Below are 13,482 nucleotides of genomic sequence, written 5' to 3' on the forward strand. Positions count from 1 at the left end.
AGGGGCCAGAACTTTTTCTTCCAAAGCCCCACAGCCTTCCAATGTTCAGGACACCAATACAGTCTCAGTCTTTAAGTCTAGGTGGAAAACCAGCATGTTTGGATGCTCCCATCCCCACCAACCTCATTCACAAAGTTTTGTTGAGTAGAGAGGCTGGCTGTTTTATGTCCTGTAGTGCCCTCATGTGTTACCTTCTGGTTCTCATTTAAGTTATACTCTCATAGCTAGTCTTGCTGGCGTTTCTGCTTGCACTCTGTGCACAATGTACATCTTCTAAAACCACTATAGGACAAGAGCATACCTAATATGTTCTCTCGCGCTCTCCCTCTCTCTGTTAAGCTGTACGTGTTATTCCTGCTGCCGGTGAGCCCCCCCATGGCTAGCCTAGAGATTTAAAGATGGTAAAAACAGTTTACGCTCAAGTCCAAATCATTATACAGTGGATAACTTCACTTGGATACTATAGACTTAAAGCTAAAACTGTAATGAAATCAAAAACGACCCTGATGCTTGTCCTGAGGATCCTTTCACTACATTTAGCACTGCTGTGGATGAGTAATGACTCATAATCACTCTATCCAGTGTCAGCCAGAAGAAGATGGGTTCCCTTTAGAGTCTGGTTCCTCTCTAGGTTTCTTCCTCATGTTATCTCAGGGATTTTTTCCTCACTATTGTTGCCTCTGACTTTCTCATTAGGGATCTAAATCTACATCCATATCTGAATTTCTGTAAATCTGCTTTGTAACATTGTTAAAAGAACTATATAAATAAAATTTAATTGAACTGTTTTTTTCCCCTTCTATTTACTATTTTTTCATTATTTTTCCTATTTGTTCTTCTTTCTATATTTTTTCCATTTCTGTTTACCTGTTTTTCTTTCTATTTTTTAAATTCTTTTTAAAATATCTTTCTCTCTTTTTTTTTTTTTTTTTTTACTTCTTTTGTTCTGAGTTGCCATTGTGTCCACTCCTGTGACACTGGCATGGTAGTGTGTGTATGGTGCTCTTATGAGTGATCAGTTGATGGTTTGTAAACACCTCACTTGACTTCACCCTTTAGGTTGTGGCCTAATGAATCAGAGATTATAACTCATTTTGTCCAAGGTGTGCGTGTGTGTATCATTGTCTAGCCTGTTTTACAACACAACAGTGACAATGAGGAGTTAATAAACCAGCATTGCTGCTGTGCCTGATACACCCAGACCACACACACACACACACACACACACACAAAACCCTGTAAGTGTCACAGCTGCCTCAGAAATGTCCTCTGCTCTGTGCTGCTGTGTTTGTGTGGATGGACAGTGAAGAGAGAAACAGCTGGTCTACAGTCAGTATCAGTTCATCTATAAAAATCACCCATATGGCAGCTAGACCTGAAAAACTGCTCACTCTTATTAACATTCTCTTTTTTCTTTCTTCTTACAACTCTTCCAATTCTCTCTCTCTCTCTCTCTCTCGCTCCCTCCCCCTCTCCTTTGCTTTCCTTCCTTTTCCTTTCTCCTTGTCCTTTCCTTTATCTTTTATTTTCTTTTTCTTTCCTTTTCATTCCCTTCCCCTTTCCTACCTTGGCTTTCCTTTTTTCCTTTCCTTCATTTTTTATTTTCTTTTCCATACCTTTTTTATTCCCTTCCCTTTTCCTGCCTTCAATTTGCTTTCCTTTCTTTTCTGTTCCTTACCTACATTTTCCTTTCCTTCCCCTTTCCTTTGTTTTTCCTGCCTTGCCTTTCCTTTCCTTTCCTTTATCTTTTCCTTTCCTTTTCATTTCCTTCCTTTTTCCTGCCTTTCCTTTCCTTTTTCTTTTCTTTTCATTTCCTTCCTTTTTCCTGCCTTTCCTTTCATTTTTTTCCTTCCCATCTCCTTTCCTTTCCTTCTCCTTGCGTTTGTTTCCTAGCAGAAATGCACAGGATGTTTCCCCACTTCCGGATGGGTCAGGAGCATATGCTTCTATACTGCGCTGTATTTTATACTAGGATGCATGTAATTCCGTTAAAAGCTGCCTGGGTTTAATTCATCCTCGCGACCTTCATTTCACTTCCGGAGTGTGCAGTCGCTGCCCAAAACCCTGCCTACCTCTGCCTACGTCTTCCCGACTCAGCCTCATATTCCTAACCACCTGCAGGTGGCGTGAGAACTGTGTGACGTGTAAACGTGTCTCTTCTCTCTCTCTGTGCCAGCCTGCACTCTCCTCACCAGGAGAGGGAGAGGATCCGCATCTTCACGCATCAGCCACTTTGGACATGAAGGATCTGTTTACTTATACATGACGGGCCTCACCAAACCCGTCTCGCGCGGCTGCTTCCGGTGTAAGACGGGCTGAAAAAAGGAGCGAATCATAAAGGTCTGTATCAGACCATACAATAGACGGATATGAGATGCTAATGCTAATGCTGCTAAAAGACCTGAATGTGGAAATACTGGTTGACGCTCATCCTGTTAATAATATAAGCTACATGTAACGCTGACGTGTCCTCGGTCGCGTGCGGTGGTGATGCGCCGTCACACTTTTGTGACTGCTGACGTTCTGAGCTCGTGAAACGTAACGCTCGTGCGAGTTCTGAGCGCGTGAAACGTAACGCTCGTGCGAGTTCTAAAGCTTGGAGATGCCAAAATGCAGCGCACCCGCGACTAATGACGTCATGATTGCGTGGCATGGAACATTTGTGCGAGTTCTGATGTTCTGACTGCGTGACATGGAACTCGTAAGTGAGTTCTGATGCTCGGAACATATAATGCTTGTGCAAGTTCTCAGTGTATGAAATGGAACGCTCGTGTGAGTTCTGATGTTCTGACTGTGTGACTTGGAACACTTCTGAGAGTTCTGACTGCATGACATTAAATGCTCGTGCAAGTTCTAAGTGTCTGAAGTAGAACGCTTGTGTGACGTTTAGACTGTGTGACATGGAACGCTTGTGTGACGTTTAGATTGTGTGACATGGAACGCTTTTGTGACGTTTAGATTGTGTGACATGGAACGCTTGTGCGATTTCTGACATTCTGAGTGAATGAAATATTTGTGTGAGTCCTGGCACAATTTCTTAATTACATATTGGGGTTCTGAAAGTTCTCGGCTTTTTTTTGTATATAGTAATAATAATAATAATAATAATAATAATAATAATTTGGTGTGGTGACAACATTCCATGTGTCAGAACACACCCATGTGACCAATCCTGTTTAATTCTGAGAGGACTTGATACAGTGTTACTGTCAGCCAGGTTTCAGTTTGTGCTAAAGTTATCCAGCTAACTGCTCTGGATAACTGAAGTTCAGACAAAAAACATGGCAGTCAGTTTTCACAACTCCAGGTTGGAATAATATAAATTCCCCTAGGTAAGATATGTATGGATAACTAAACTATGTAAATGTAACACTTCTCAGGTGAAGCAAGCGACTGGGACACACCAGATCCAAAGATGAGGAAGAGTATAGACCAGGAGTTCATCGCTGAAGTGGTCATCCGCCTGCTGCTGCTGGCTGTCTTTTTGTAAGTGTTTACATCATCATCATCATCATCATCATCATCTCATGCAATGACTTATCAAGTGTCCAGGATCACTGTGCAATCATGCATAGTGCAATCAGAGAACAGGGAAGTCCAGGAGAGATTAGTAGTCCCTCGACATGCAGATATGTTTGTTTGATAAAACTATGGTGGTCTAGGCCTGTGGATCATTTGCCATTCAGCAGATAAGGAAATATATCCCCTATTATGTGAAATGGTTTAGTCTGCTGTGTTTTTGCAGCAAGAGTTTCCATACCCAGTAAATATTCTGTGGCTAATTACAGATATTTGCTCACATGTAGAGTCTCATTCATGCAAATTTGCTTAGAAGTACTTGAAGATTTGCACATTGTTTTTTATGGAAAGTTGGAACATTTTGTACGAGCAAGACATCCATTATGTTTTCCTCAGTTGCCTGGTGCAAAACTAGAGTGCAAACCTAGACATAGACTTCACACACCAAACAAATCTTGTCTGACTGACTTCATTAGGGATAAGAGGGACACAGACATGAAAATGGACATTGCATTTTTCCAAGAACCATTGCATTACGATGATGAGATTTGATCCTGTCTTATTTCAGAGTGACTGAGCAACTGGCTCCGTTTACCCGACAGATCCAGCCTGAGGAAATCTGGCTTTACAGGTTCCACCATGTGAAGAATGACCACATTCCTACCTCACTCATGTTTGTAAGTGTGTGTTGTGTTTCCGCAACTAATAAACACTGAAAGCAGGAGTGTGTTTTTATTTTAGTTTTGAATCTCAGTGTAAGAAAGCTTACTCGCTTTATAAGGTGCTTTTGTATGTTCAGTCACTGTCTCAAGAATAATGCTGACTTCTGCCAGGATATGGATTTTTCAGTGTTATTGTTATCTCTGAGGAAATTACCGTAACTGCTGGAGTAGCACTCCTACCGTAAATTCACTAATAGAACAGGTCACAGTGAAGTGTTTTGCTTACAACTTGCCTGCTCATTTGAATGAACGCAGACCTACAGAGTGTGTGTGAAGCTACAAGTCTGCTTGCAAATCATGTTGCTTCACACTGCTTCACCTTGTTTTTCTTCTCAAGAGTAGTGTGTTTGTGTCTGAGACAAGGGTGTGGTTCTGGCAATGTGTTGTTGAGTAGTAGAATAGGAAACAACCGATATGCAGTTTGCTCTTTTGTATTTTATTTACTCCTCTATCAAAGCTTAAGAAGTTTCATATTATGCATAGAAGTGAATTAAGAATCTTTCTGCTTGGATGAAACACTGTGATCAACACCAGTCTGCCTTACACACTGTGGGTAAAATTGCTCATTTGCTAAAGTTAAGCTGAAGTTTGGCCACTGCACATCAAGACAGATTTTGGGTGTGGAACAGAGGATGAACTGTAGCTCCTCTTTTCTTCCTGTCTTCTGCAGAGCATTGCTCTCTTTACACCACTGGCCACCATTCTGTTTTTTGCATTCCTGAGAAGAACTGAAAAAGGGGAGATTAAGGAGGCTTCGTTAGGTGAGTCCTGTATACACAGAAACGTTAATATTCTACATTCACAGAGACGTAAATGTTAATTTAAATAGTTTAAAACTAATGTATTGACTAATGCAAATTCATTTCTATAGACTCAGATGGTATTAATTGTCTGTTTGCATTGTCATTTTCTCCAAAGAGCCTGACACTCTGTGTGTGTGTGTGTGTGTGTGTGTGTGTGCACATGCATGAATGTGATTGTGCTGCACACAATAACTGATCTATATAATACGCAGGACATTCACATAACACAACAAATCTACAACACACACAAAATTGTCCAGTTCTTTTCAAAAAGCACTGTATACTTTATTTAAGATAAGATTTTACAATAATAACACTGATCATGTATCCCATCATAAAATACATCAGCATGATTTCTGAAATGTGCATGATGTTTTTTTGTGTGTGTGTGTGTATCTGCATGTCCTCAGCTGTGACCTTGACTCTGCTCCTGAACGGAGTTTTCACCAATGCTGTAAAGCTCACTGTGGGAAGGTGAGTGATGAGCCGATAACGTTCCATCACTGCGATCTTTAAGACACTTTTGGAAAATACATTACTGGAAGATTTAACACACGCTGCCCTTAGGAGGTGCTCTTTCACCGTTTAATCATCATTTTCAGCTCTTCGTGAGCTATGCCTTTTATGGAGTTATGTGGGCGTCACTAAATGTAAATAAACTGTGCTGTGAGTGCACTGGGTAATTTTGACCTAAGTACCATTCACTGACCACCTTTATCATACGTTTAGATTACATTCAAGAGGCTCCTTGAATGTAAAGTGCGTTTGAGGAATCAATGTCATAATTTAAATTAGGGACGTAGAGACATGTCCAGAGTGACCTGGTCGTGGGTGTGTCCTCTTTTTCTCTCCTTTGCTGTGTTTAGATTTGCTCCCCAAGCACTTAATTTTTTTGCTGATGTTTTTCTGATGTGTACTGAAACAACTAAAGTGAAAGTGGATCTTCAGACTTCACTTCTCTGTAGTCAGTTTAGTTCTTTCTTTCCTCCTCTCTCTTTCTGTAGGCCACGTCCAGATTTCTTCTACCGCTGCTTTCCAGATGGTCAGATGAACCCAGAGTTTCAGTGCAGCGGCGACCCAGAAATGGTCACGGAGGGGAGGAAGAGTTTCCCCAGCGGACACTCATCGTGTAAACATTATCTTCATTACTGTTCATTATTATTACTTGTGTTTACCCAAAAACCTCACTCTTAAAGTGTGTACACCATTTCTCATATAAATCATGGAAATGTGTGTCAAACTCTGCCTTTTATTGATATGTGATGAACTCACCACAGTTATGATTAAAGTATAAAGTATATGAGGAAAAGTAAGGACTCCTGTCAACAACCAGGCCTAATTCTGTGGCAGTTGTAACTTGTTCTGCAGAACCAACACACTGCTTTTTATAGCCTTAAAGCAGACTCATGACTTTATTGGAAATAGCTTTGGGTTAGGCACGTGATCCTCTATGCATCTCTAAAAACCACAGCACAGAACCCCTCTCATGAGTGTGGGTGTTGCCCAAAGATTCTGTATCAGTGTCTGACTGAAACATAGGAATGAATATGGGTGCAGATTCATGTTGGTAGATTTCATACCAAAACACATTTGCAGTGCAGAATAGAGGTCTTTATTGAGCAAATGAAAACGTGCACTCACAGCAGACTCCTCTGAGTGTTGCACAAGAAAAGTGTTCACCAGGAAATTGAGTTTGAATCCCTTACAGGAACCACCCCAAAGTTGATTATTTTCCAATAACAGCATGTCCCTATAAAATTAATATAAACCTTGACTTGGCTTTGCAGCCTGCACTACTGTCAAATTAATCAATCCCTTTGGACCAATCATAATCAAAAATCTAACCACTGTGGTATTAAATATTTATAATATGGACTAATTTCTGTGTTCTATATACATTTGTTTTTCCTAAATATTAGTTGCATTTGCCGGACTGGGCTTTACGGCACTTTTCATAGCTGGGAAGCTTCACTGTTTCAGTCCAGCTGGTCGGGGAAAAGCATGGCGTCTGTGTGTGTTCCTCACACCTCTACTCTGTGCTGTTTTGATCGCTGTCTCCAGAACTTGTGACTACAAACATCACTGGCAAGGTGAATGAGAATCCACACAATCAACAATCTTGCTGAGTCAAATAATGAACTGGATTATGCAAAAATAAATACATTAAATTAAATAAATACAAAGACAATAGACATTTGTGGTAGAGTGTCACAGGAGTTGAAAGTTAAATGAACTGTGTAAACACAATATTCAAAAAGATTTCAGCTTCATACAAGTGTTTCCCACACAGCTAAACTGTGGCTCTGTCTGTTTTATATATATATATATATATATATATATATATATATATATATATATATATATATATATATATATATATAATGTATATATAAAATATATATATGTCTGTTTTATATATATATATTCTTGAATAATATGAATATCAGCTTCATTTTTAACAATGTCCTTGTATCCTGTCTCTCTTCTGTTTGTTCCTCCAGATGTGTTAGTGGGATCACTGCTGGGTTTGACCTTCTCGTACCTTTGTTACAGACAACATTATCCATCACTCACCGAGTCCGATTCCCATAAACCCCTGAGGATCAGAGACACAACACCCTCAGCACAGGAACGCAAACAAGCCACTGCAGGATTCCTTTTGCCTCTGTAGGGATGCCAGTAGCACTTAAACTACTCCTGAAATGTGTGATGGACATGTTCTCATGCACAGCCCTTAAGCTAATGCTGCCAATATGTGTATATGTGAGTGTGAGTGCGAGACCTAGGAGTCTCTGTTTCCATTTGGCCTTCTTAAGAACATATATACATTAAAAAAAAAAGAAAGAAAGAAATACTTTGTGTATTGTAGATATTTGGATTTGTATTGGACCATGAACAGCCTGGGGTTTCTGCATCAGGTTTCGAATATCTGTTTGAATATCATGTATGTCTCTCGTTCACTGTGTTTATAATGGGGTCTATCAATAAAATGTTTGTAAAGTTTGGACTGTGGCCTCCTGGTTAGATTTGACATTTCTGACAGTGATGTATTTCTAGAAAAATAAAAGTTTTTGGCTGTTGGATTTGGATAGAACATCTTTCATACTTCTGCCAAGTCACTGATTGTGGACCTTTGTTAAGCTCTACAGATAAGGATCTGATAAAGTGATATTCAATTAAGTTGCAAGAAAAAAAATAGGAAGCACTCAAGAGAACATACTGTTTGATAAATTACTAAACTACCATAGCAGTAAGGCTTGCAAAAAAAATGTTATATATGTTAAAGTTTATTTAGAAATAATAAAAAGCCATCAAGAAGTTAATAAATTTAAATGAAAAAATTATAATTAATAATATGGAATATACTGTATTTTCAGTGCAAATCCATAATTCCTGATAGGTTCTTCATAAAATAATTATCCATTAACACTTTATTTAAAATTTATTACATTAAGTGTTGGTTACTGTTAAGTATTGAATAAGACAGATTGCCTTATTAGTCAGTTCTTTCTTTGATATAAGTTTAGTTGCTGAGAAGCTAGCAAGCAGATGTGTGCTAGTGAGGATATAAGGTAGTCCTGTCCTGAATTAAATGCTGCCTGTGTTTCTTGTCAGTCAAAATGTTGCACATAAATAACAGGTACTTTAAAACATGCAGTATTGTTTAATACAATAATATGATAATATTGTGAACCATGATATGTCAGGCAGTGATATGAAAAGTCTTATACCAGGGAATCTATGATGAGCCCAAAGGTCTCCAAGTCTGACACTCTTTAACACACAGTAGGGCCATATCCTTGTTGTCAGTGCAGCAAGAGGGTGCTGCTGAGAGCCATGATGGTAGTCATGAGCAGTACATGGAGTCCAGAATGCCCATTTGAATCATTGCTGATGCTGGGATTCTGTTGTGTCTGCTTCTGCAGGAAGCTCTCAGAGTATGCCATGTACAGCTCTACACATTTCCGAGCCTTCACTTGCTGGATGAGTGCAGGGTAACCAATCTCTGTGATGCTCACTGTATCATCGTTACTCTCTTGGGACTCCGAACGCACTGGAACCTCAGATATGCCATTCTCAGCAGTGCGAACTTTCTCAGAAGTGCCATTGGAAACTGCAAGTGATCCATTCATGGGGTCATCCCCCTGGATGCTACTAATCTCTGCATCACGATTTTGCAAGAAGTCAGTTCTGTTCATGCACTTGTCCATGTATTTTTCGTAGGTCTGGGCCTGAGGCGGTGGCTTGAATGTGTAGTCACGTCCATAGTCGTTTGTATCAGTAGATTTCATGCCATAGTGGCGTTGCATGTAATGGTTGTAGTAATACTCCTCTTGGGGGCTGCTGAAGTGAAAGTGTGGCCGCGGAAATCGACCGAGGCCATACCCTACAGCCATCCCTGTCATAGCCCCAACTCCAGCTGCCAGCATTGCCTTTTTGCCAAAGCCTTTGGACTTCACAGATGGTTTATAGCCCATTTTATGAACTGATGTTGAGAAAGGGGAACCACCAATTCCATACCCTGGACCCGCAAATCCACCTCCATAGCGAGGACTAAGGATTTTGTTGTTAGGATTCCAGTTAGGATATGATCCTCCTATGGATGGATAGCCCCCTGGGTATCCTCCTGGCTGCCCTCCTGTTCTCACTGGGTAGCCACTACCCACTGGATATACTGCAGGGTTGGTTCTTCCAGGATACTGGTTTGGGTAGCCACCAGCTGCAGGGTATCCTCTCCCTGCAGGATACTGGTTAGGACTTACACCCCCTCCTCCAGGGTACTGGCCTCCGGATGGGTAACTCCCACCTGCAGGGTACTGATTGGGATACCCACCTTGATTCACACCTCCTCTTCCTGGATACTGGTTAGGATACCCTCCAGGACTACTGCCCCCTTGTCCTGGATACTGACCTCCACTTGGATAACTTCCACCTGCGGGATAACCCCCACCTGCAGGGTACTGGTTAGGATACCCTCCAGGACTAGAGCCCCCTTGTCCTGGGTACTGTCCTCCAGCTGGGTAACTCCCACCTCCAGGGTACTTGTTGGGATGCACTCCAGGACTAGAGCCCCCTTGTCCTGGATACTGTCCTCCAGCTGGGTAACTCCCACCTCCAGGGTACTTGTTGGGATACACTCCAGGAATAGAGCCCCCTTGTCCTGGATATTGCCCTCCAGATGGGTAACTACCCCCTGCAGGATAACTACCACCTGTAGGATAACTTCCACCTGCAGGATAACTCCCACCTGCAGGATAACTTCCACCTGCAGGATACCTTCCACCTGCAGGATACCTTCCACCTGCAGGATAACTCCCACCTGCAGGATAACTCCCACCTGCAGGATAACTCCCACCTGCAGGATAACTCCCACCTCCAGGGTTCTGATGAGGATATCCTTGACTAACACCTCCTCTACCAGGGTACTGTTGGTTAGGATATCCTGCCCCAGGGTTACTGCCTGCAGGGGGATATGGGTTGGGCTGCCTGGGATAGTTGGCCTGGGTCTTGCTCCCCTGATGAGGCCTGTTTGAAGATGTAGATGTTGAAGTTTTAGTGTTGGGAGGTTTCTTGCTGCTTGTTCCTTTCTTGCTTGCTGATGTAGCATGCAGCAATAGCATTAAAGCCAAACAGAGAATTGTGAAGATGCACAGCTGCCCCATTCTGTAATCAAGGGAAGGACATTGTATTAGGACATTTAGTTGTGTTTAAAGACTTTCTGTTGTTCTTTATTGGTTAACCCTTCCAAGAAACGTCTATTTAACAGAAAGACGAGACTAAGATTTTAATTGTAGGATAAAAAGTAGAAATTATATAATAGTAAAGCTAATGTTATAATGTCACCTAATTTACACTTCGTGTCTAAAGTAAAATGTTACTTGTAGAAAATAGCAATGCTACTACAGAAGTAAATGCAAATATATTCTTAGTTACCAAAACCCTCCACCATATGTGTGGTGGCCTGCATGATGATACACTGACAATCCTCTCCTCCAGGTCAGGTTTTTTTCCCCTCACAACAGTTTAGAACTTTACATTACACAAGGAAATCCAGTAATGAAACTAGGCACGGAAGAAATTGTTGAAAACTCATTCATCTTATTGTGAATTTATTAACATGAAAAAGATGTCAGTAGTCTCAGTAGTGTACAATTTGTGCGAAACTCATAAGGAAATTGGCTGATAAGTTTTGCTGAGCATCCCGGAGAATCTGCCACAGTGGCCTTCATTATGTTTTTGTGTCTGAAAAGTGGTCTGTTACATAATATGTTGCTTTCTTTAAATGTTTTTGTACTGACTCAATAATGCAGAAGTCATAAAAGAAACATCTATGACAAAATTTGTACTAAACAATAGGGTGCCTAAGACATTTTTACTGTACATACATATATATGTGATCAATCAAAATGGGTGAGTCATTACAAAAGCCCTGCCTAGTAATTTGCACTTAGAGAGAACCCTAAATGGATTTGCTGTGAGTGCCAATCGTTTGATCATATTAGGCAATAAAAGCCGTACTGATGTTCAGTTTTTAAAGTGCCTATGAGAGAGCTCGAGAGCCAGGATTTTATTCTGTATCTTGATGTTTCCTTTTGAAAGTCAGAGTGATGGTGAAAATTAAAATGTGAATGTCTCCAAGACTATTTTTGTATTGTGTTTGTAGATATACTATTGAAAATGGTGTCCATAACACAAAGGGACAGGTACAGAAAAGCTCTGAAACACACATTTTGATTTCAGGGGCATTTTAATGCCAAAAGAGGGTTTGCACTGGAACAAAACGTTAGTAAATATAAGGTCGTTAAAGAAATGTTTAAATTACAGTTTTTCACTGAAATATTTAAATTACAGTTTTTCACTGAAATATTTAAATTAGTTTGTCACTGAAATATTTAAATTTGATTGTCGCTGAAATATTTAAATTACAGTTTTTCACTGAAATATTTAGATTAGTTTTTTGCTGAAATATTTAAATTGCAGTTTCTCTCGGAAATATTCAAATTACAGTTTTTCACTGAAATATTTAAATGACAGTTTCGCATGAAACTAGATGGTCTGCTTCTGCGTCCATAATATCTGGTCTGAAACTAGTTTTTTTTTGTTTGTTTGTTTGTTTTTCATCCATACTGCGTCTAGACGTGAATGTTTCTCTACATCCTCTCCATTATCATCAGCATCAGTGTGTGTACACGCCTTGCTAAAATACTCCATTCAACAAAGCAGTGTAGCAGAATGCAATCATGTAGTGTTTATTCCTGCATTTTCTACATTGCTCTGCTCATCTGCAGATCATATGGAACAGAGAGTTTCATACACGATACATTAATTATAAAATAATCATTAACAGAATAATCATCTGTCGTCCTCAGCACAGGGAATCAACATGGTCATTTATTATTTTGTACGCTATTTTTTTTTAATAGTAGTATATCTCTGCTTTCTTACCTTGTAAGCTGCTCGTTCCAGGCAGCTCAGTCGCCTTCCAGTTACTGAAAATTTAGCTGTTTTGTTCCTCTGGCTGAATCCCAGTTTGCTCTGTATTCCCTATGTAGGTGCACTCTATAGGGTATGAGATAATGGATTGGATAGAGTGCGTCAGAGGAAGGTATTTGGGATTAGGCATTTGTTTGGGGTGGGGTTTCTGGTATAACGGGAGAGAATGGAGCTGGAGTTATGTAATCTAAAAAACAATGTTTCTTTAAACAACTCCAGATTATTTCTAAAATGGTAAAACTATGTACTAATTCCTTTAAAATGTTATCCAGGGGAAGCCACACTTCTATTCTAAATCCTGGAACTATTTTGACTAATTTGTGAGGTTTATTTTATTTTTATTTTATTTATTTTTACCTTCTATGTTTTTTTTTTTTTTTGGTTCATTTTTTTATTTACATTTTATTTATTTATTATTTATTATTTATTGACCTTTTTTTTTTTTTTTGTCTTAGCCTATTCGATGGCACAGTTCATATTGTTATGCATTAACATTTGTTATAATTAAAGTTTAACCATTCCCTGTATCTCCACTTTACTGTATGTTACAGCAGATTAATCATATTGATCTGTATGTTCACTTCCGGGTTGCTGGTGGTTTCTATAGTGATGAAGGCCTGGCACGCGCTACTCTGTGTCTGAAAGAAAAAGTCACGCACCTTCATTACAAACATCACTGATAGTACCTTCAGAATTGGTGCTGAAACATGAAGACATATTAGATGATCATTAGAGCCTTATTTTTGCACAGTTAACTTGATCAGCAGAAGGACACTGTTGCGAGAAGATGCTGTTTTAACATTTTCTTCACATATTGAATAAAAAGAAATAATTGATTTATTTATCGAAAAGTGTTGAACACAGTTTATCAGACTTTTGAAGTGCTTATCTCCACTCCTGAAACATGTGGTTAACACAAATAATGTCCATTTGATGAAGTATTA

At 39.7% G+C, this 13,482-nt stretch overlaps 2 protein-coding genes across 9 annotated transcripts; one reads left to right on the plus strand and one right to left on the minus strand.

Moving 5' to 3' along the window:
• The first annotated feature begins 2,098 nt into the window (after positions 1–2,098).
• Positions 2,099–8,051, plus strand: plpp5 (phospholipid phosphatase 5). 5 transcript variants are annotated; one of them, XM_026942472.3, is made up of 8 exons: positions 2,099–2,340; positions 3,381–3,486; positions 4,088–4,196; positions 4,912–5,002; positions 5,455–5,518; positions 6,049–6,173; positions 6,964–7,134; positions 7,546–8,051. In XM_026942472.3, exons 2-8 carry the CDS (start codon positions 3,416–3,418, stop codon positions 7,713–7,715), a joined length of 801 nt encoding a protein of 266 aa, XP_026798273.1. In that variant the 5' UTR covers positions 2,099–2,340; positions 3,381–3,415; the 3' UTR covers positions 7,716–8,051. The 5 variants fall into 5 exon arrangements, with proteins under 5 accessions (XP_026798273.1, XP_026798272.1, XP_026798275.1 ...); XM_026942471.3 differs by lacking the exon at positions 2,099–2,340 and adding an exon at positions 2,401–2,705; XM_026942474.3 differs by lacking the exon at positions 2,099–2,340 and adding an exon at positions 2,406–2,701.
• Positions 8,052–8,688: 637 nt separating this feature from the next.
• On the minus strand, positions 8,689–12,719 carry prnpb (prion protein b). 4 transcript variants are annotated; one of them, XM_053241162.1, is made up of 4 exons: positions 12,491–12,716; positions 10,383–10,708; positions 10,322–10,346; positions 8,689–10,285 (listed from the first exon to the last, which is right to left on the minus strand). In XM_053241162.1, the coding sequence occupies exons 2-4, from the start codon at positions 10,705–10,707 to the stop codon at positions 8,851–8,853; spliced, it is 1,785 nt and encodes a 594-aa protein (XP_053097137.1). In that variant the 5' UTR covers position 10,708; positions 12,491–12,716; the 3' UTR covers positions 8,689–8,850. The 4 variants fall into 4 exon arrangements, with proteins under 4 accessions (XP_053097137.1, XP_053097136.1, XP_053097135.1 ...); XM_053241161.1 differs by having other exon boundaries at positions 10,322–10,708; positions 12,491–12,719; XM_053241160.1 differs by having other exon boundaries at positions 8,689–10,346; positions 12,491–12,713.
• Between the last annotated feature and the right edge of the window lie 763 nt (positions 12,720–13,482).

The sequence above is a fragment of the Pangasianodon hypophthalmus genome, chromosome 17, assembly GCF_027358585.1.
Source record: "Pangasianodon hypophthalmus isolate fPanHyp1 chromosome 17, fPanHyp1.pri, whole genome shotgun sequence".
NCBI classification, from domain to species: domain Eukaryota; kingdom Metazoa; phylum Chordata; class Actinopteri; order Siluriformes; family Pangasiidae; genus Pangasianodon; species Pangasianodon hypophthalmus.

Coding starts and splice junctions, on each gene's coding strand:
- plpp5 (XM_026942471.3), top strand. Junction 5,519..6,048: donor GTAAAGCTCACTGTGGGAAG/GTGAGTGATGAG, acceptor CTCTTTCTGTAG/GCCACGTCCAGATTTCTTCT. Junction 7,135..7,545: donor CTACAAACATCACTGGCAAG/GTGAATGAGAAT, acceptor TTGTTCCTCCAG/ATGTGTTAGTGGGATCACTG.
- prnpb (XM_026942491.3), bottom strand. CDS start 10,707: ATGGGGCAGCTGTGCATCTTCACAATTCTCTGTTTGGCTTTAATGCTA.